At 43.3% G+C, this 20109-nt stretch overlaps 1 protein-coding gene across 1 annotated transcript; it reads right to left on the reverse strand.

Moving 5' to 3' along the window:
- Positions 1 to 495: 495 nt before the first annotated feature.
- MAB21L4 (mab-21 like 4) lies at positions 496 to 19440 on the reverse strand. Its single transcript, XM_056850129.1, has 5 exons — positions 18845 to 19440; positions 13147 to 13369; positions 10069 to 10222; positions 7452 to 7808; positions 496 to 595 (listed from the first exon to the last, which is right to left on the reverse strand). Exons 1-5 carry the CDS (start codon positions 19347 to 19349, stop codon positions 503 to 505), a joined length of 1332 nt encoding a protein of 443 aa, XP_056706107.1. The 5' UTR covers positions 19350 to 19440; the 3' UTR covers positions 496 to 502.
- Positions 19441 to 20109: the final 669 nt, after the last annotated feature.

The following is a 20109-nucleotide window of genomic DNA, read 5'->3' on the forward strand; positions in this document are numbered from 1 at the left end:
TTGTTCTTCCTTCCGATAGAGCATCTTGAGCTGTAACAGGAAAAGGCCTCACTTGTGTGAGGGCAAGTGCATCTGCTATCCTTGTTATCACTAAGTCTGCAAGGTGGGAGACAGTGAAGGAAATCTTATCTCACTGGGTGTGAAAGTAGCTTACATCTTTCTCCATGTATTTCACAGCTCTAGCTTCTCCTGCAGAGATTCAAAATACTTTCGGATTGTACATTACATTGTGCAAAAAAAAAATTACTCCTACAATGTGCATTCACTTGTTCTATAAAAAGTAGAAAACTAGACCATCATCCCTAATGGCCACTGCCACCTGGTGACAATCACAAGTTGTGTTATTCTGTGTATTCTTTTCCTGATGAAGCAGGTATGATGAGCCAGAAACTCAACTAAGCAGTCTAAGTAGACAGGTATTTTGATCACAGGAAATAAGCTAAATGTGAAGCAAATCCATCCAGGTACGGTCTGCATGGTAGATTTTTTAAACTCCATGTTTTCATCTCTGATCAGTCACCATTTTCTTGGTTTTTGGCAGAATGTTTGACATGGCAGAAACCCGCTGTCTGTCCGTAATCTCAAACATCTGAAACTGAATAAAAAAATGTAGGTGTTCAATGGCATGACACATCTTGCACTTTACCACTGCAGCTGGACAAAAGATTAAATGTTCTAAACAAATCCACAGACAGTATAACTAAGGGGGATTACCTTTATCTGCATGCATTCCTGGTTACTTGTATTTATTTCTGATGATGAAATGTCAATAGAAGAAAAGGTTTCCTGTTTTGGCAGGCAATAGATGTTTCTCAAGATGGCTGATTATGCGCAAGATGTTTAAACATATTGCCTATTATTTTCCCTTCAAAACATATCAGTGTCCTTATGGACTTACTGGCCTCTCCTCACCTATCCTGTGGCTTGTTGAGCTCTGCTAGGACCCATTCTTTCTCTTTTACACATGTGCATGCTACAGCAACAGAGCTACATAATTAGTCACTTACAGTTCTACCACACTCCTTTCAGTAGTCCCCTGCTCTTCAGGCCCCAGTGGGTTTCTGCTCTCTTGCTCATGACCTCAAACCTGGCCCCAGGATCACTGAATTCCTCACCTGTGTCACCTAAAATCACTTGCCTACTGCCTTGCCTTTCGTTAGAATTTGTTTTAATGACTGCCTAGAATCTGTTTTATTACTGTTTTAATCTCCTTATTGCTACTTTTATTTATATTTTAGATAATTTTATTTAACATTGTTCTTTTGTATTTTGAATTTATAAGCACCTTGAGCATTTTTATGGAAAGTGCCCCCTATAAATATGCTAAGTAAATACATTTGGATTCAAGCCTCCATCCAACTACCAATCACTGCACTAAGAAGCAGAAGTGTGTGCTACCATGATACTACTGTGAATGGAACTCCACCTTCATCTGCCACTATAACAAAATCAATTCTCCTGACTAGGAAGTCAAGGTCACTTAGTAAGTTGATCTTACTTCCATTTTACATGGCCATGACCTCAAGGCTGATGTGATCACAACTGAAACCTCATTTCAACTCATTCATACCCAAAATGAATGAGACAGAAAGAAATCTATGATTAGGTCTCCCACTTTAAAAAACACATAGTTAAAAGCAGGTTCAGGGGGGAGGATTTACCCTTTCCACTCACACCATTGTACATAAATTGCCTCCCAGAAACTAACTGCCTGTCTTGTGGGCAAAAAGCAGTTAGGCACAAAGCACATGCCTATATGTTTTCCCCTGCATGGCAAACCGCAGTTGGTGGGGGGCATGATTTAGACTGGGAAAATGACACAGGTGAGGCAAGGGTTAAACCACCCTTCTCCCAGTACCATGGCCCCAAATTGGATTATCCATCTCTCTGCTACTTTTAACTTTGACAAAATGAGATCCAATCAGAGTTCTCCCTTCTGTCTCATCTAGTCTTGCTATCACTTCAGTTGTAGTCTGCTATGAGACATGTTGTCTCCTTCATGTCATCTAGATAAACAATGATTTATGGGACCCTTCTACTTCTTGGCAGCATCTTGATGCTTGCTGATAGCAAGCACATTCAGGAAGATAGGCCTTTGGAGGACTATATGAGGCTTCCAAGAATTCTGCATCCTGGCATTATTCTCAGGACAAGGAAGAGAAGTCAGGAAAAAGTTATGTGGCCCCTTTGATTGATAGTCTCTGTAATCTGATGACCAATCTACGTAGCCATTTTTGTACTGGGTTGCCCTGAGTAAGATTTCCCCTCAGCATTCAGTTTATAAAATTGTCTTGTGAACATATCTCTTCCCTCTGCAACACAAGGTAAAATTGCTAGTTATTGTCTCCTGAAAACATGGTGATTTTTACCTCCTGGAGCACCTAATAACAGAGGAGAAAGTCAGCTCCTCATTATCCTTTTACCTCAACAGTGGGTCTGTGGCTCCAACATGTTACACTGCATCCAGGTATAACAAAGTGGCCTTGAGAGGGAAAATTTTGTGCCAGAGAATGTGCAGGATGCTTAATCCTTCTCTTGCAGTCCATTTCCCATTGACCCACCACCACAGGATTCCAGGTCAATTTTGCAAGGTAGACATGGATCCAGAACATGGCAAGGATAAAAGCAACTGAGGGAAAATTTCAGGTGAGAAATGTTTGGCAGGGGAAAGGATTCATCCCATCCCCTACTCCTCCTTTGGTATGATGTGCTCACTCCTAAATGCAATGGAAGATTTTAGGACTTCTCTACATATGGCTGCATGGTAATGTATGTGCGTGTTGTGTTGTCAAGTCACTTATGTCTTATGGCAACCCTAAGAACTAATGACCTCCAAAACATCCTATCGTTTGCCCTTGTCCCCCCTGAATGTCAGGACTGAGACATTATAGGGGCATCAAAAGTGAATTTCAGAAATATAAGAAAATTAATTTCCTACTGCTTCTGGAGAAAAGCACAGCCATTGTGTTTAACTGTAGCCTTGGGGAAAGGTAGCAAGCTGAGGCATGGAAAGGCTGTTAGTTTCAATCTAACTTCTAATTGTGTATGCTTTTCATTAACTCCCATGTATCAATTAGACACACAGTTAACTCTTCCCAGTAGCCTGGGGGACTGTTTCAATTACTTATCTTAAAAGAAAGCTCAGCCAAGTTCATTAAGACAATTATGTTTTCATTACGTAACTCATAAAGCTTCATCAGGGAGGTGTGTCCATTTTTCAAAACAGTTGCTTAATATTTTTAATAATCTCTCTTCAATGTGAAATTTAGATTATGTAAGACTCAGACATTTAGTCTGTTGAAACACTAGGAGGTGTAGTTACAGTGTAGTTACCTACCTGTGAATTCATGTTGATTTAATATCATATGATGTCATGTAAAATGACTTCCATGTACTTATTTTCATGAAAGGCAGTTTACCTATGAGCAGATTATAAAAAAACCCCTACAAACCAGTTGTTAATGGGTCATAGTGACAGGCCTCTCCTACGAACTGAGGGGATCTACCCAGTCTCCTATAATCTTTGGGGATCTAGGTTGGTTTAAACTATACACCTTCCCCTTACCAGGTGTTCTAAAGGTAGCAAGTGTATAGGCTTTGAGTTTGCAACCCTGAGGTAAGTTTTGTGCTGTACAAAGATATTATGGAGATCACTGAGGCGGGATTACTATATAAACAACAAAGAATATTTATCTACAGGGTTGGTTTCAAGGAACAGATCAGCAGCACAGGTCTCCTGGTAGACAAAGGAGAAACCTGGCTGTGGTACATAAATTTAAACTAGTTATGGCTTCAGAGAGTAGTTAGAATTTTCTTTAATGCTTTGAGACACAAACAGGCTTTTTCTGACTAGCCACTAGGCTGGATGCTCTCTCATACAAAGGATTCCTCCCACACCAGCCTGCCCTTTTCCAAAAGTCAGACTAAATGGTGCAAGATCTGCTCTTTACCAAAGACAAACCCAACAATCGGGTACTATATTCTTTCCCAGAGATTAAGCTCAACCACTCTGCCACACTACCAGGCAGAGCTACCCTTCACTCTGGGGGTTACAGCACTTGTATTCCCAGCAATGTATTAAGAGTTTGAAAATGTTATAAAAAATACTGTTCGCACTTTCTATGTATTCCCACCAATGCATTAAGAGTTTGAAAAGTTATAAAAAAATACTGTTTGCACTTTGTTTGGCCCCTTTAGCTGTGAAGACGTCTTCCAATCATTCCTTACCCAACCATTCCTTCCAAGCCACCTTACCCAACGCCCGGGTGGAGTGGACCCCCCAGTGTCAAGCCGCCTTCGATAGTCTTAAGCAGCTTTTTACATCCAAACCTGTTTTGCAGCACCCAGACTGCAATCAACCATTCGTAGTGCACGTAGACACTTCCAACGTAGTGATGGGGAGTGCGCTCCTGCAGCGGGGGGAGGATGGGCACTTGCATCCGTGCGCTTATTTTTCTAAAAAATTCACTCAATCCGAACTCAATTGGGCCGTTTGGGAAAAGGAAGCCGCCGGGGTAAGGCATGCCCTAACAGTGTGGAGGCAGTTTTTAGAGGGTTCCAAGGTGCCTTTTGAAGTGTGGTCCGATCACAAAAACCTAGTGGCCCTAACGGGGGTTCGCAAGCTCTCCGCGAAGCACGTGCGCTGGGCGGACTTCTTTGCCCGATTTCGATTCGTCCTAAAATATGTACCAGGGAAGCAAAACCTTCTGGCTGACACTTTATCCAGACTTCCCCAATATCCCACCAAGGTTGATCGGCCCACAGAGTCGCTCTTCACCCCTGCCCAACGAGGTCTATTGCCGACCTTAGCCGTACAAACCCGTTCTCAGACCCGATCCCCACCGCCGCCGCTTTCGGTGGGAGGGGAAGCCCCACACCCGGATGAGCCGGCACCGCCACCCGCCTCGCTTCCTCCTTCCCCTGAGCGACTGACAGCCACGGTTCCCGAGGTGCGGGGACCTGAGCGCACCATTCAGTCACTCCCTGCACCTGTGTCGTCTCCGTCCCCGGTCCAGCTGCCCGCCGGCACAACACCAGAGGGGGTGGAAGGACTGACTGATTCCTTTAAGGAGACTCTTCTTCGCAGTTATCAAGCGGAACTTTCCTCGCAGGCCCTTCCAGCTACTCTAATTAAACGCAGGAAATTTTGGTACAAAGATTCTAAATTGTATATTCCGGAAGTGTTGCGGGGGGAGGTTTTGGGCTTGGTTCATGGCGCCAAGACTGCAGGACATTTCGGATTTCTCAAGACATTGCATTTGCTATGGAGACAGTTTTGGTGGGCGGGCATGCGGTCAGATGTGGACACCTTCATCCGCAGCTGCCCCATATGTGCAGCAGCCAAACGATCTCAGGGCAAACCGCCGGGACTTTTGCAACCGTTAGAGACTCCCTCAAAACCGTGGGAAGTGATTGCAATGGACTTCATGAAAGACCTACCCCCTAGTGGGGGAAAGACAGTTCTTTGGGTGATTACTGATCTGTTTTCAAAACAGGTACATCTTGTACCCTGCGCAGGTATCCCTTCTGCCCCGAAATTGGCCCGCCTCTTTGTGTCACATGTCTTCCATCTCCATTCCTTTCCACGCAAGATAGTGACGGACAGGGTTCAAATTTCATGGCCAAATTTTGGAAAGCTTTTCTCAAATTGGTCGGAGTAGAACAAGGACTGTCTAGTGCCTTCCATCCCCAAACGGATGGTCAAACTGAACGGGTGAATGCAGTGTTGGAATGCTATTTACACTGTTATGTTAATTACCATCAAGATGATTGGGTAGACCTGTTGCTTTTTGCTGAATATGCTTATAATAATGCGGTTCACCAATCCACAGCGTTCAGCCCTTTCCAGGTTGTCCATGGTAAAGAGTTTGGCCCCGCTGGTCATGTTGATGTTTCTGAGGAGGAGGGGGGAGCTGACGTGGCCGGATGGGTGCGTTCCATTCAAACAACCTGGCCATGGCTGGTTAAATATCTGGAGCGAGCCAAATGAAAGTACAAGGCTCAGGCTGACAAACATCGCTCCCCCGGTAAGGAATGCAAGGTGGGGGATCTCGTCTATCTGTCCACCAAGAACCTACGATCCACCCGCCCATGCGATAAACTCAGTGCCAAGTACGTGGGTCCATTCTCCATTTCCCGGATTGTTAATCCAGTGACTGTAGAACTCTCCTTGCCCAAGTCTCTACGGAGAATTCATCCTGTGTTCCATGTAAGTCTTTTAAAACCGTACATTCCTTCCCAAAAATGGCATCCTGAGCCACAACCCAAAGTGCCTGAAATGGTGGTGGGGGGAGGAATATTTTGAAGTAGCTAAATTACTGGATTCTCGCATTCGCTACGGTACCCTTCAATACCTGGTCTGCTGGAAACATTTTAGTCCTGCCCAGGATGAATGGGTGCGCACCTTTGATGTCTCCGCGCCCAGCTTGGTACAAGAATTCCATGCCGCCTACCCTCACAAACCCACGCTGGGAGGGTGAAGGGGGGTCTTTAGGGGGGCAGAATGTCAGGAGCAGGCCATGAGGATGGTATGTGGTAGTATTGTTGTGCTGCTTCCAGGTGCTGTTGTGCTATTCTGTTTAAAGCCAGTCTAAGCCCCTTGTCTTCATAGATTCCCATACTGTGGGAATCACCGAGTGCTCCTTCCTGCCTGTTGGAGTGGGGGGGGGGTTGCCTGGGTAACCGGTTATCTCCTTTTGCTCTCCCATATATGCTATGTGCCTTGCCTTTGATCCTTACTAGTGTCCTTTTGAATATGGCTTCTGAAACCTGTCGATTCTAATCAATAAAACTGCTTTCGTGGATTTGCTGTCTGATGAAATCTGTTTATGGGTTTGCCGCAGGACTAGAGCTTACAGCTGTGGTATCCAAAAACCCTTTTAAAGCGAAGTGTTTTATAACCTTTTCAAACTCTTAATACATCGCTGGGAATACAAAGTGCGGTAACCCCTTCTGTCTACTCTTTTGCTGAGCCAGGCCTGAGCTGTCACTGCTCTGTCCCCGAGGCAGAACTGAACTCAACTCCCTCCTCCTGTGCTTCCCTCCAACATTCCATCCCCCTTCTCAAAGGTGATTGGATGCTGGAGCAGCACTCCTATAGGCTCAGCTGAGTGGCTCTTTTTCCCTTCAAGGGCATCCTGTCCATCACAGTCATCTGAATCAATGGTTACACTTGGAAGACGGTCATAGATAAGTTCCAAGATCTCGTTAATAGTCAAAAAGTGAGGAACTAGATTCAGATCCAGTAGTATCTTAGAGCAGAAAGCTGATGAATAGAGCTTTGACTCTCGAAAGTTCACACCTCGAAAATCTTATTGGTCTCTAAGGTGCTACTGGGCTTAAATTTAGCTCATCTACTGTAGACCAACATGGCTACCCATTGATACAGGCAAGAATTTAGTATTTGAATGCCACCGTATAAACTTCAAACCCTGTATTTATGAATAAATTACCTTATTAAGCAGCATATCAAAGAAGGCGGTGTCCCAGTAGGCTTTATCTTCAGCTGGGAGGTGAAGTAAGGCTTTGAGACCATTATCTGTTTGGTGGTGTGTTGTGTGTTCTGTTCTAGCAAAATGGAACCTCAGGAAAAGCTCAGGGTTCATAGCAAAGCTCTCCACCCTGGGATACAATGAACTCAGGTCAGCACCTTCTACTTGGAACAGATTTTGTTCAGGATACAGGAAATGTGGGAGATTGTTGGTCACTAAACAGCAAAGCAAAATCACCAGAAGACGATACACTGACCCTTCCAGGTTCATCCAGTCTTCGGGGGAAGAGAAAAAGTGAGTGGCCCAGAGCAACACCATCTAGGAGGAAAAATAAACAGTTGATAAAGCCAATGCAGAAGAAAGCTTCAAATCTATCTTTAGAATGTTTAACAAGGTCTAGTATTTCTCATTCAGGAGCAGAATCTTTGTTAGTGCATGAACAATGCATGCAAGAGAGGTAGAGGAGACTGATTGGGTATGTTATGTACTATCTGGGGAGCACTGCTGTTGCCTCCACCCTGACAGCCCTTTTGTCCATCCTTCCTGGATATAATCTGCTTTTGTCACCTTTCTGGGAAGCCCATCCCCCCTTAATACAGTCACAGCCATAGATTCTCATCCTGAACTCATCCTGAATTCCTGGACCATCCTTCTTTGATATTCTTTTGTGATGGCTCCTATAACTATCACTGCTCTGCCAGCCAAAACTGTGCAGTCTCATCCTTTCCACCTGCTCAGAGGTGCCAACTCCGCTTTTCTTTCACTGGAACTTTGGGATATTTACTTGCCACACAGGAGGCTGCATATCCAGAAAATTGCCAGCCCTAAATTAATTGTCTAATGAAGTGGGCCTTTCGACCTGTTGGTTTGGTCCTTGGTTCATTTGAAGTTTACCACTGTATTAATATTTCCTAGGCAGTTCTGATAAGAGAATCAAGATACAAACGATACAAGTGACAAGTTTATATTAAACGAAGCTGCTCGTGCATTAAAGGCAAATAAGGAAAGCTTTGTTAATTTCAAGCCAATTAAGAGTAGAACTTGCAAACAAAGCAGCACAAACAAAAAACAAGACATACATCTAAAACGTGTTCATCTAGAAATTGGCATTCTTCCCAGAATGTTGCAGCCAGCTAGAATTACAAGGTGTAACAACTACAGAAGTAAAAAGCCTGTAAGCTTAATGGCATACACCCAGATTCTGCGAAACATGTTCGGCTCCTCCATGTTATCGCCCTTGGAGAGATGACAGATGAAGATTGTTTAAAAAACAGTAACACAAACCAGCCAATCACATAGCATCTCTGGAAGATAGCATGTTGAGACTTGCCAATGTAAAAATAGTGTGAAGTTGAAACAATACTAGAAAAAATAGTCCAAAATAGCCATACAGATAGTCCAAGGAATACAATGCTGGTGCTTCAAAACTGCTGTCTTCAACTGTGGAGTCAGCTTCTCTGAGAAATTTGAAGCCCTCGAATACACCAACCTGCCTGTCTTCTCTAATCAGAACATAGGTGTCTTTGTCCCTCCACCTTTGTCTTTTTCTATTCAGGCAATTATGCCCCTATTTTCTGCTCAAGGGCACCCAAGGTGGTTTACAATAAAAATAGATACAAACTAAAGAAACAGAAATAATCTTTTAAGAATAATATTAAAATCAGCAAACATGACAAAACCAGTAAAGCTCAAATGCAGCGGACTGGCAGTGCAATCCTATACAAATTTAGTAAATTACTTTAGACTGGAAAAACCTATACAAAGACTGCTGTGTAAAAAAAAATTGCATTAAAATGAATAATAAAAAGCAGCACTGTGAAATAAATAACACAACTGTTAGAAGCCTTCTGAAATCTCTAAAATGCACTAAGAGTGTTCTCTAGATCACTGAAGAACCTTCCTCTTTTCTTTACAGGGCATTTTGCTTCTTGAATTTCATGTCTTCATATTCTTATAGTATACTGAATGGTTTCTTGACTCACCTTTTTCATTTATTAACTTTCGGGAGATTAAAAAAAAACTTTTCATTTTTTCCTGCAAATCTAGTGCTTTCTCCAGGTTTGAAGAAAGATATACCTCCACCCTGGGTGGCTCTGTTGTTGTACACGTTTTTTTGATCCACATGAGGAGACACAAATGGTTGTTAGCTATATGGGTGCATTAGACAGCTAATATGATATTTATGCTCCTCAACAGTCTATTCATATGAGTCACTGTACTGGCAGCTGGCTATAGATTGGACGTCCTGGTCCTGTCCTCTTACACTGCTTCTATGTATGTTAATTATAAGGCACGAGTGTGGTGTCCAAGGTGCTTCTCTAGCTCTGCAGGAGACAGGTCAGAGGCAAAGAGAGATAAAGGATCCTTATGCAATAATTTGTGGGCTATTTGCAAATTAAAGTGTAGGCTGCAACAGCAGAACTCTGACCAAATGTTCCTTAATGGTAGGAATGGGTTTTTTTTTTTTTAAGCAGCAGATGGGTCAGAGTTGGTTGCCTCATCCATACATCTTAAGTATATATGGCACTGTTTGGTACATCACAAGATCACAGAAGATAAGCAGTGCAGAAAAACCTACCTTTAAGTGGTGAAACATAAGCCCTTTGTTCTTGCCTTCATCTCTCCAGTATTCATGGTTAACTTGGTCAAGGAGACGGAGACTGTCCAAGCAGTAACCCTTGAGGGTGCTCATAATCTGAAGGAGTTTCAGGGTGGGACGATTGGTAGAATATCTAACAAGAGATATATGTCACTAGAAGTGAAAGTCATTTGCTTTCAATTCATTTCGGTGCAGTATTTAATTTTGCACTCATGGAATACAGTTCAGTTTACAGGGTCAACCACATGACATTAAAATAAGAAACAAAGAATAGTATGAAACAATAAAATAATATCATCTTATATTCTAATAGCGAAGTTGGCCAAATTTTAAGCAACCACAGATTCCAGGCTTGGTTCTGCCAGTAAAAGGTAGACGGAGGGCCCTTTCCAGGCCTATTTTGGCCTTTGAGGGAGGGCACCTTGGGGCCAGGATTGACTAGGGTTGCCAGCACTGGGTTGGGAAATTCCTGGAGATTTTGTGGTGAAGTCTGAGGAAGGCAAGGTTTGGGGAAGTAAGAGGCCTCAGAAGGGTATAATGCCACCCTCCAAAGCAGCCATTTTATCCAGGGGGACAGATCTCTGTCGTCTGGAGTTCAGTTGTAACTCTGGGAGATCTCCAGGTCCTACCTGTAGGTTGGCAACCCAAGGCCTGGCAGCAACCTCTGAGTGACTTGATAGCACTTGACATGCATGACTCAACTAGGCTTGGCTGCTTGCTACTATTCAACAGCATCCACCCTATGAAAGCCAGTGTGGTGTAGCAGTTTCAGAGCAGGGTTTGGGAGACCCATGTTCAAATCCTCATCTTGCTGTGGAAGCTCACTGGATGATTTTGAACCAGTCACATACTTTAAATTTAGCCTAACCTACCTTGTGGGGAGAAAAAGGAGGAAAGAAAAGCAGGTAAGCTGCTTTGGCCCCCTCTGCGGAGAAAGACTATAGTTTTCCAAGGCAGTGGCTGCAGAGGGGAGGAAATGGAAAACTTAAGAAAGAGGGGCAGATAAAGGTAAGTTGGCTGCTGAATGGGAAGGAGACAGAGTTACCAAAACCAGGTTAGGAAATTCCTAGAGATTTGAGGAGTGGAGCCTGGGGATGGTGGGGTTTAAGGAGGGGAGGAACCTCAGAAGAATATAATGCCATAGACTCTACCCTCCAAAGCAGCCATTTCCTCCAGGGGAATGGGTTTTGTCAACCTCCAGGTGAGGGCTGGAGATCACCCAGAATTACAACTGATCTCTAAATGACAGAGATTAATTCACCTAGAAAAAATGGCTGCTTTAGAGGGTGGAGTCTATAGCATTATACCCTACTGAGGTTGCTTCCTGCCCCAAACCTCACACTCCCAAGGCTCCACCCCTAAATCTCCAGGAATTTCCCAACCTGGAGCTGGCAACCATAAGGGCGACTGGTCTCTGTAGTTAGGAGATCCATTGTGATTCCAAGAGACCCACTGCCTCTGCTGCTGCTGTGTTGGGGGGAAAGCAGGTGGGGAGGGCAAGCAGGGACAGCATTATCATAGTGAAGACCAATGTACCCGGTTGATCTATTTATATTGAAATATGCAAAACCTTGGTTTTATGTGTCTGCTGACATCATCTGTGTGTCATAGCATTGTCGAGACTACACTACAATACAATATTTAAATCCTCCATGGGTAGTAAAGATGAAGAACACCAAGATCTTCAAAGGGCAGTTCAAAATATCTCCAGTGGCTGATAAGAACCAGAAGATCTTATACTTCCTTCTCCCTTTTTCTGCTGCTCATGCTCTGTGAAAACAGGGACTCATGTTCTGGGAATGATGTCTCAAGCGTGGGTCATTCTTTTGGGCTTAAATAGTACGGTTTCCCTGCAACTCTCCATCCTGTATAATCACCAGAACCTGGCTTTCAGTTCTACACCTTTCCACACCAAAGGAATGTACATCTTGTACATTCCTGTGAGCAAAACACTGTAATTAAGAATTTAAAATAGCATCTGGTTCATTTTTATAAAATGTTCATAACCTACTCCTTGATTCCCACCCTTCAGAGATTTTATGAAGAGATACTCATGTCTGAACAAGCCACCTAGGAAAGTCATGGAGATGTAACAGAATTCTACACAGTGGAACACAGAGGGCAAGACCCATTTTTAAATCAAATGTGCATTATAACCAGTGTTGGGCTTTTTTGTTCTTTTTATAAGCATGAGAAATGCAAACATGGATTTTATTTCACTGCTAAAAATGGCCTAGCTGTGAATTAGCCCAGAAGATGATGTTCACATGCAATGCAAAATCCGTATTTTAGCATTTCTGTAAATATGACCGATCATTTTCTTAGGCTAAGCTGGGAGGTGGACCAAAAATAGATTTCCCTCACTCTGGAGCTGATTAAAATGTTAAATAAACCTTTGGCAGAATATGGAGTGCTGAGCACATTGTTTAATGTTTGTGTGGCATTTTGCTTTCATTGTCTTTCCATTTTATTTATCATAGAAACTAGAATACTTTAGAGTTACATCAAAAGAAGGAGATTGGTGAAATCCACTGAATTTCTGTTATCACTTAAAAAGAAATATACTCACAGTCCTCATGCCTGCCTCAGGTATAAAAAAAAACCAGTTTGTGCCACAGTATATATGTGGCTAGTGTGCAGGTTTTTGGGAAGTCTACCCTCCAGCCTTCTCTGCACATGATTAGGAAATTCCCATTCTGAGGCCTGGTGAACCTGAGGGTGCAATAGGGTTGCCAAGGTCCCTCTTTGCCACTGGCGGTAGGTTTTTGGGGTGGAGCCTGAGGAGGACGGGGTTTAGGGAGGGGAGGGAATTCAATGCCATGGCCTCCAATGGCCAAAGCAGCCATTTTCTCCAGGTGAACTGATCTCTATCAGCTGGAGATCAGTTGTAATAGTGGGAGATCTCCAGTCACCACCTGGAGGTTGGCAACCCTACCCTGCAAGACTACAGAAGATTGGCTACGGGGTCTGGCAAGGGGGAGTATCACAAAGGCTCTCTGAAATATATACCCTTTGCCCCAGGACAATTTATATTGAACAATACAGTATCACGTTTACCTCCAGTGATAGTAACTGGCAGGGATGTAGTCAGCCTCCTGAGTGACTTTCCACATGCTGCCCTCTGGAAAACCTCTGTCTCTCCCATTGTTGTTGAACTTCAGAGCATTCTGTTTTCTCCTCACTACAGGGACAATGTTGAAGCAGATCATTTTCCAGCCACTGGATATCAGCAATGGAAGTTGCATGTCATCTTCTTTTAGCCTCTCTGCGCTGAGTTCACCTGGAGAAGGGCAAGACAATGGACTAGGACGCCAACCTTCAGATGGAGCCTGAAGATCTCCCAGAATTACTGCTTATTTCCTACAGAGATCAGCTCCCCCAGAGAAAATGGCTGCTTTGCTTTGGAGGGTGGACTTTATGGCATTACATCCCACTGAGGTTCCTCCCCTTCCCAATCCCTGCCCTCTTCAGGCTCCATTCCCACATCTCCAGGAATTTCCCAACCCAGAGTTGGCAACTCTATGAACACGGTCAATAGAACATAGCTGTAGATTTGCCCACCATCCTTTTCCTTTGGTTGCGGCTCTGTTCTACCAGGTCAGGCATCATAATTCTCTCTGGGAGATAGCACAGATATCAGAAATGGCAGAAAGGAATCAATATAAACCCCCAATAAAAATGCAAGATTTGTATAATATGCCTGGGGAAAAATAGCATATGGGTTTCTGATGCAATTTGCAATATGCTCCTGATGCAATCCAACAAGTTTCTTGTAAAAATGTCTTATTGAAATCAATGAGATAAGTTAATTGTGTCTGAGGATGCAATCCTAAATACACTTACTCAAGAATAAATATGTTTAGGGTTCCACTGTACACTCCTTTTTATTGCTGTCACTGGGATTTAGAATCATAGAATCACAGAATTATAGAGTTGGAAGGGACCACCAGGGTCATCTAGTCCAACCCCCTGCACAATGCAGGACATTCACAACTACCTCCCCCACACCCACACACACCCAGTGACCAGAAGATGGCCAAGATGCCTTCCCTCTCATCATCTGCCTAAGGTTACAGAATCAGCATTGCTGACAATTGGCCATCTAAATGTGACTAACGTTTGCTGGATTGTGCTCCCTATCAAGACAGGAAGCTTGTATATAATTCTTGTAGGCTGGCCACAAAATATTGTCCCTTCTGTATTAAACCAACGGAAAATTCTGCTGATTAGTATGCTCCAAACCTCATTACCAAAGTCATCATTCCTAACACACCAAATGGCTGATTTCCTTCTCAATTTGTGCTTTCCCAACCCTCTTTCACATTTTCTACATATGCCTTTCCATCATGCTACCCAAACCACAGTTTGCACTTCTGAAGTAGTTGCTTCCTTGTTATCATGATCTTTTAGCCATTTGATACCCCCAGCCAAGATTCTTTCTTGGTATTGTTGCATATTCCACACCGGGGGCAGAATGAGCCATCAAAATGCCCCAGGAACAACCTGAGCCAAGCAGCACAAACAGGGAACTACCAGGCAGAGGTACAGGAGAAGGCAAGAGGTAAGCTTTTGTCTGCTGCAACCGACTAAATTAGCACCAGCAACACCGTTCAGTCATGATAGGAAAAGTTGAGGGCAGCAGGAAAAGAGGAAGACCCAACAAGAAATGGATTGACTGAAGCCACAGCCTTCAATTTGCAAGATCTGAGCAAGGCTGTCAAAGATAGGACATTTTGGAGGACTTTCATTCATAGGGTCGCCATGAGTCGGAAGCGACTTGACGGCACTTAACACACACACACACACAACACTGTTCAGCCTCAGCTTGTCTGGCTCCTGCCCACCAGCAGTCCCCCAGGGGAGCATTCCATGGGGAAGGCTCGTGGTAAGCTAAAGGCCCAAGCCACTGCTGTCCAGCATTTTCCTTTTGCTGAATACTGCATTTCAAAGTATTCTTCGTATCCATACAAAAAGCAGTGGATAAAGGTCCCATTCTGAAAAATGGGCCTGCAGGAAGGGTTCATAAGAAACTAAGAGCCAAACTGTGTGTGAGCCCAATTCCCCACCAGTTCTTAAAAGAAAATAGCTGTTGTATACAACGCTGATTTGGATTGGGACTAAAGTGCAGAGGAGAAAAGGAAGTAAATCCCCCCCTCTATGCAATCTTGCTGATCAAACAATCCCCTACCTATTGAGGTAAGAAGACCTGGTAGGAGAAAAAGGTACAAGAACCCTTTGTCTTTGCTAGTCATTTTCCCCTTATGGGGCTGATAACAGGTGATGGCAGGGCAGTTGGTTTGAATCAGCAAACCTGCATGGAGGGAGGACTAAGCCCCCTCTCCCCTCATACCACAGCCCTGACCTCAACGGAGCCCTTGCACAGCCTCTATTCCCCCTTTTAAAAACCCAGGAATATCCAGTTACAGATCACCCATCATCTTTCATTGGTGCGGTAGGAGCAACAGGAAGAAAGGCTGGGAACGAGTTTGGACTTTGACTTGTTTGTGAGCATTCATTTGGTCAGCGATGCCTGTTGGTTCTTTTCCTGCATCATCCATTTTACAGGTTGCTGCTTTTTTATTCTATTCATCTTCTTCGGAGAGCTCAGAGCAGAACATGGGGTCAGGTCTGTGCCAGGGAAAGAATGGAACTGAGAACACATTTTGTAGTCAGCCCAGAAAACTCCGTTGGTAGCCCTGTCTCAAACCACAGCCCCTATAATCTTCTAGCAGATACATCTGAATGTATTGCTTTTATTACCACACAACCGCCAAAATCGTTCAGTGCTGAGATAGAATCCTAGTATCAAGTTATAATAAATATCGCAATACTCAAGACTCCCCTTCCACACTGTCAAATCTGACTCAAGGGATCATCACTGTGATTCAACCGTTCAATGATTTCCCGGGATTCCTTCCCAGTTTGCCAGATACCAGGACTGAATTGCAATGAGGCAACAGAGGGTGTAGCATCAGCAAGGAAGGCATGGAAAACCAGCAAGGGTATAATGGGGGGGGTGTCTTTGCCTCAAAGCAAGCAGAATTCTTGTTCAAAGCTTTCCCTTCATATAAAAAGGCTTACCAGCCAGTCAAGACTAGCATAACAACAGCAGTCTTTATTTCCAAGCAGAGGAGATGGAGCAAAGGCCACTAAGGAACAATATATTGTGAGTTTGGCCAGGGAGATCATTGGGCTTAAACAGATGTAACTCTGCTTAGAATTGCACCATTTAACATTGTGGATATCTAGCCAGTATGAAGGTGTACAACAAAAAAATAATTTCATTTTCTTTTTAAAATGTGATTAGGTTTGGTTCAAATAGTTTCATTCCTTGTAGTTATTCAATTTGTTTTGGTTTCAGTGGGAATCACGTTTCTTGCTGTAATTCTCCCCCCCCCTTCCAATTGGGACAGAATTTTTGAGGATTATACCTAGGGTTACCAACCTCCCGATAGCACATGGAGTTCTCCTGCTATTACAATTGATCTCCAGGCAACCAAGATCAGTTCCCATGGAGAAAATGGCTGCTTTGGAGGGTGGACTCTATGGCATTATACCCTGCTGAGGTCCCTCCCTTCCTCAAACCCCACCCCAAAAATTTCCAGGTAATTCCCAACTCAGAGCTGGCAACCCTAATTATATCTCTTCCCATCCACAGGATCCTGCCTGCCAAATTTCAATTAGATAGAAAAAAGTGTCCCTGTCTGATGGCTTAGAAATCAGTCTGCCTTAAGCTCATGGGGTAACTTTGGGCCATTCACACTCTCTTAGCTTAACCTGTCTCACAGGGCCATCAAGAAGTGCAGAGAACCACGTACACTGCCCTGGGTTCTTTGCAAGAATGGTAGGCCTTTTAAAAAAGGAATATATAATAGTATTCAAAACAACACCCTTCACTGCTTGAGGAAATAATACCTAAATAGTCTGGAGAGAGTTTGCAGGTGGGAAGGGAAGAATTTGAAGTTTAGAGAAGGAACTGACAACCCCACCCCATGTAAATATAGAATTGCCTCCTTTAATGTCTGTTCCAAGTCTACATTTTTCAGACAAGATGTGTTGACAAGCTGCCAAATACTTGTTGACAACAAGTGTCTCCTGAAGCTCTAATCCGTACCAGCCTTATCCTCTGCTACAACCATTGAGGCGAACCTGTTGCAATAGTTAGCAGTGCAGTTTGATATACTCCCTTTATGGGAATATGGTGCAAATTTTACAACATATGTTATACTATTGCCAGGATAACACAGAAACTCAGAAATGGAACAGAGGAAGGCATTTTACGTATAATCTGAACTGCTCAATGCAATTCTAGTTATGGACAATCCATGCCCTTCCTTGTAGTAGCAAGGAAGAGGAATAGTAATGCTAAAGAGGGAACACAAAAATGTAAGAGCAAAACCCCCAAATGTACAAAGGTTTCAGTTCCATAAGTGCCACGTTATTTTACAATACTTTGATGGCGACTTTCTGTTTTTTCAGCTTGTCATCATTTTGAGAAACAGCTTCGTTCCATTCTCTCAATATTGAAGTTAGCCAAAAACAATCTGGCCCATCAGCTCTACCATGCTTCCATGGTGTATGATATATAAGAATGCTGTGGCCAGGATTACCATACATTGCCTTTGCTTTTTTGGACAATGAATCAGATGGTCATTTACAGGTGATTTACTGGAGCATCCATCCAGAGAGTGATCTAAGTCTTCAAAACGTGTAGAATCTTTTCAGTGGACTCACATAGTTTCCAGACCTTTAATTTGATATTGACCACGCACACCTTTCATTGACCACGCACACCTTTCTTCACATTATATAAATGGAACTATTTCAGTGACGACCTGTTCTTGCACATAATCAATTTATGGGTGCACAATAAATCAGCACTGGTTTCTCATTTGTTCTGCACAGCCCTCAAGGCTTCCCTCGGGTTGTACTTCTGTTGTAGTACAACGTTTTGTTCTTAGCAAAATAAAATGCTTCATCCAAATAGTGCAGTCTTGATATAATACAAACTTGTGATTGTGTGAATATCACAGGGAGGGTTTTTTTGTGTATGATGTAATTAGTTATGAGATACACAACTCTTCAACCTAATGCTTGCATAATTTTAAAAAATTAAAATCGGGGGGGGGGGAACTGGGTGCAGTAGAAGCACTCCAGAAGATCTCCAAGCGACAGAGATCACACATTTTATTTTTTAATAAACACTCCTATAAAAGAGATCACCCTTCTTGCACTGTAATAGACAGCTAGACATTAACAATAACGATAATAATACTAAATATTATTAGCAGCAGCAGGAACATGGCTGTCCTCCTCAGCCCATTTATTACAGCTGAATGTTACTCCACTGTTGTAATCCTACTGAACAAAGGCTAAGGCGCAGTTAGCGGATATTTTGACTGCACAGAGAACAGCCCCACCCAGTCCTACAGTTATCCTCTTTTATGAGTATTACCATTATGCAACCAATGTATTTATATTAAATGCCATACCCTGCCTTAGTATATACAATTCAATTCAGGTGTGTTTGTCCAAATATGTTTCCAGCACAAACACATACATACAGTTCAGTCAAACAACATCCAGCTAAACGCTCTTTTTAAGGAGTGGTTGCAAAGCCTTCAATGTGAGTGATCCTCTATATCAGACCTTTTTCTATATTAGTTGCCAATTCTTCCTCCAATCCCTCTTCTCTCTTCCTCTCTCTCTCTCCCCCTCCCTTACACACACCTTCTCTGTTTTCCTCTTCGATTACCTGGCTTGATGAGGAACTGATGTTTGCAATAAACAATGGCAGCCACAATCAGGTCTTTCAGCAGTCGGAAGATCTTGCCTGGTACAATGTGCCCACTGGATTCAGTGCTGCCTACCATACTGAACACATCTTCTCTGGTCCACTTTTCCAGCCGATTTCCTTCCTTCGGTACTGCCAAGTAGCAAGAGCCTGGCATCTGGTAGCTTCCGTGAGTAACTTTTTCAGAGTCACTCTGTTCACCTGAACACTCCTGTATGAGGAGAGCATCAGCATCAATGCACAAAGGAACCTCCATAGTTACTTCGTCTTCAGTGGCACGGAGCGCAAATTCTAAGGCTTCCAGATTTCTTGAATAATCAACTAGGAACCTAGGGTCCATGGCATTGACTCTCTCCAGTACAACGAGCAGAATGTTCTCTGCCTTTTGGAAACATTCCACTCTCCGGCCTTCACGAGAGAGAATCACTTGAAGATAGCTCTGCCACTGAGGAACCTTTGCAGCCATGGCTAAAGGGTGGCAGAGAAGAAAGCCCTTCTGAAAGATCCTTTGTGCTGTATAGAATGACTTTGAAGCAGACAACACATTGATGCAGCTGTATACACACAGATATGCCTGCAAATGGGAGGGGAATGGTAAGGCAAAGCAAGTTGGAACAGGGAGGAGCAGCGTGTAGAGTGAAATTCCATTGAAGCATTAACAGATGTAATGTTTTCCTGTAACATACTTGATAGAGTGCCAAGCTATTTTAAAACAGTCATTGTCAAACTGGTATGTTCAGGTAAACCAACTGAGACATCTGGCTGCCTCACTACCTATTCTGGTACCATAAAACCATTCAACCCAGCAAACTTGAAAAACTGGGCTAACAGGTATAAGTCCACATGGTTCACTGTGATTAAAGTGAGGCTAACCCATGCCAGGTGAAGAAGTATTCTATGAGCACGTGTGGTTCAAACTTGCAAAGATTTTTAGCTTGCCACAACTGATAATTTACACCTTTGGCAATATTAACTCATTCAAAACCAGTGGAGTGAAATACCTTCTGTGAGTCCAATGGGAAGCATATGACCTATTTCACTAGTGAATCTAATAGTTAATGCCACTGGAGGCATACATTCATTGCCATTAAAGGTAAAGGTAGTCCCCGGACAAGCACCGGATCATTATTGACCCATGGGGTGACGTCACATCCCGACGTTTACTAGGCAGACTATGTTTCCAGGGTGGTTTGCCATTGCTTTCCCCAGTTGTCTACACTTTACCC

The sequence above is a fragment of the Euleptes europaea genome, chromosome 5, assembly GCF_029931775.1.
Source record: "Euleptes europaea isolate rEulEur1 chromosome 5, rEulEur1.hap1, whole genome shotgun sequence".
NCBI classification, from domain to species: domain Eukaryota; kingdom Metazoa; phylum Chordata; class Lepidosauria; order Squamata; family Sphaerodactylidae; genus Euleptes; species Euleptes europaea.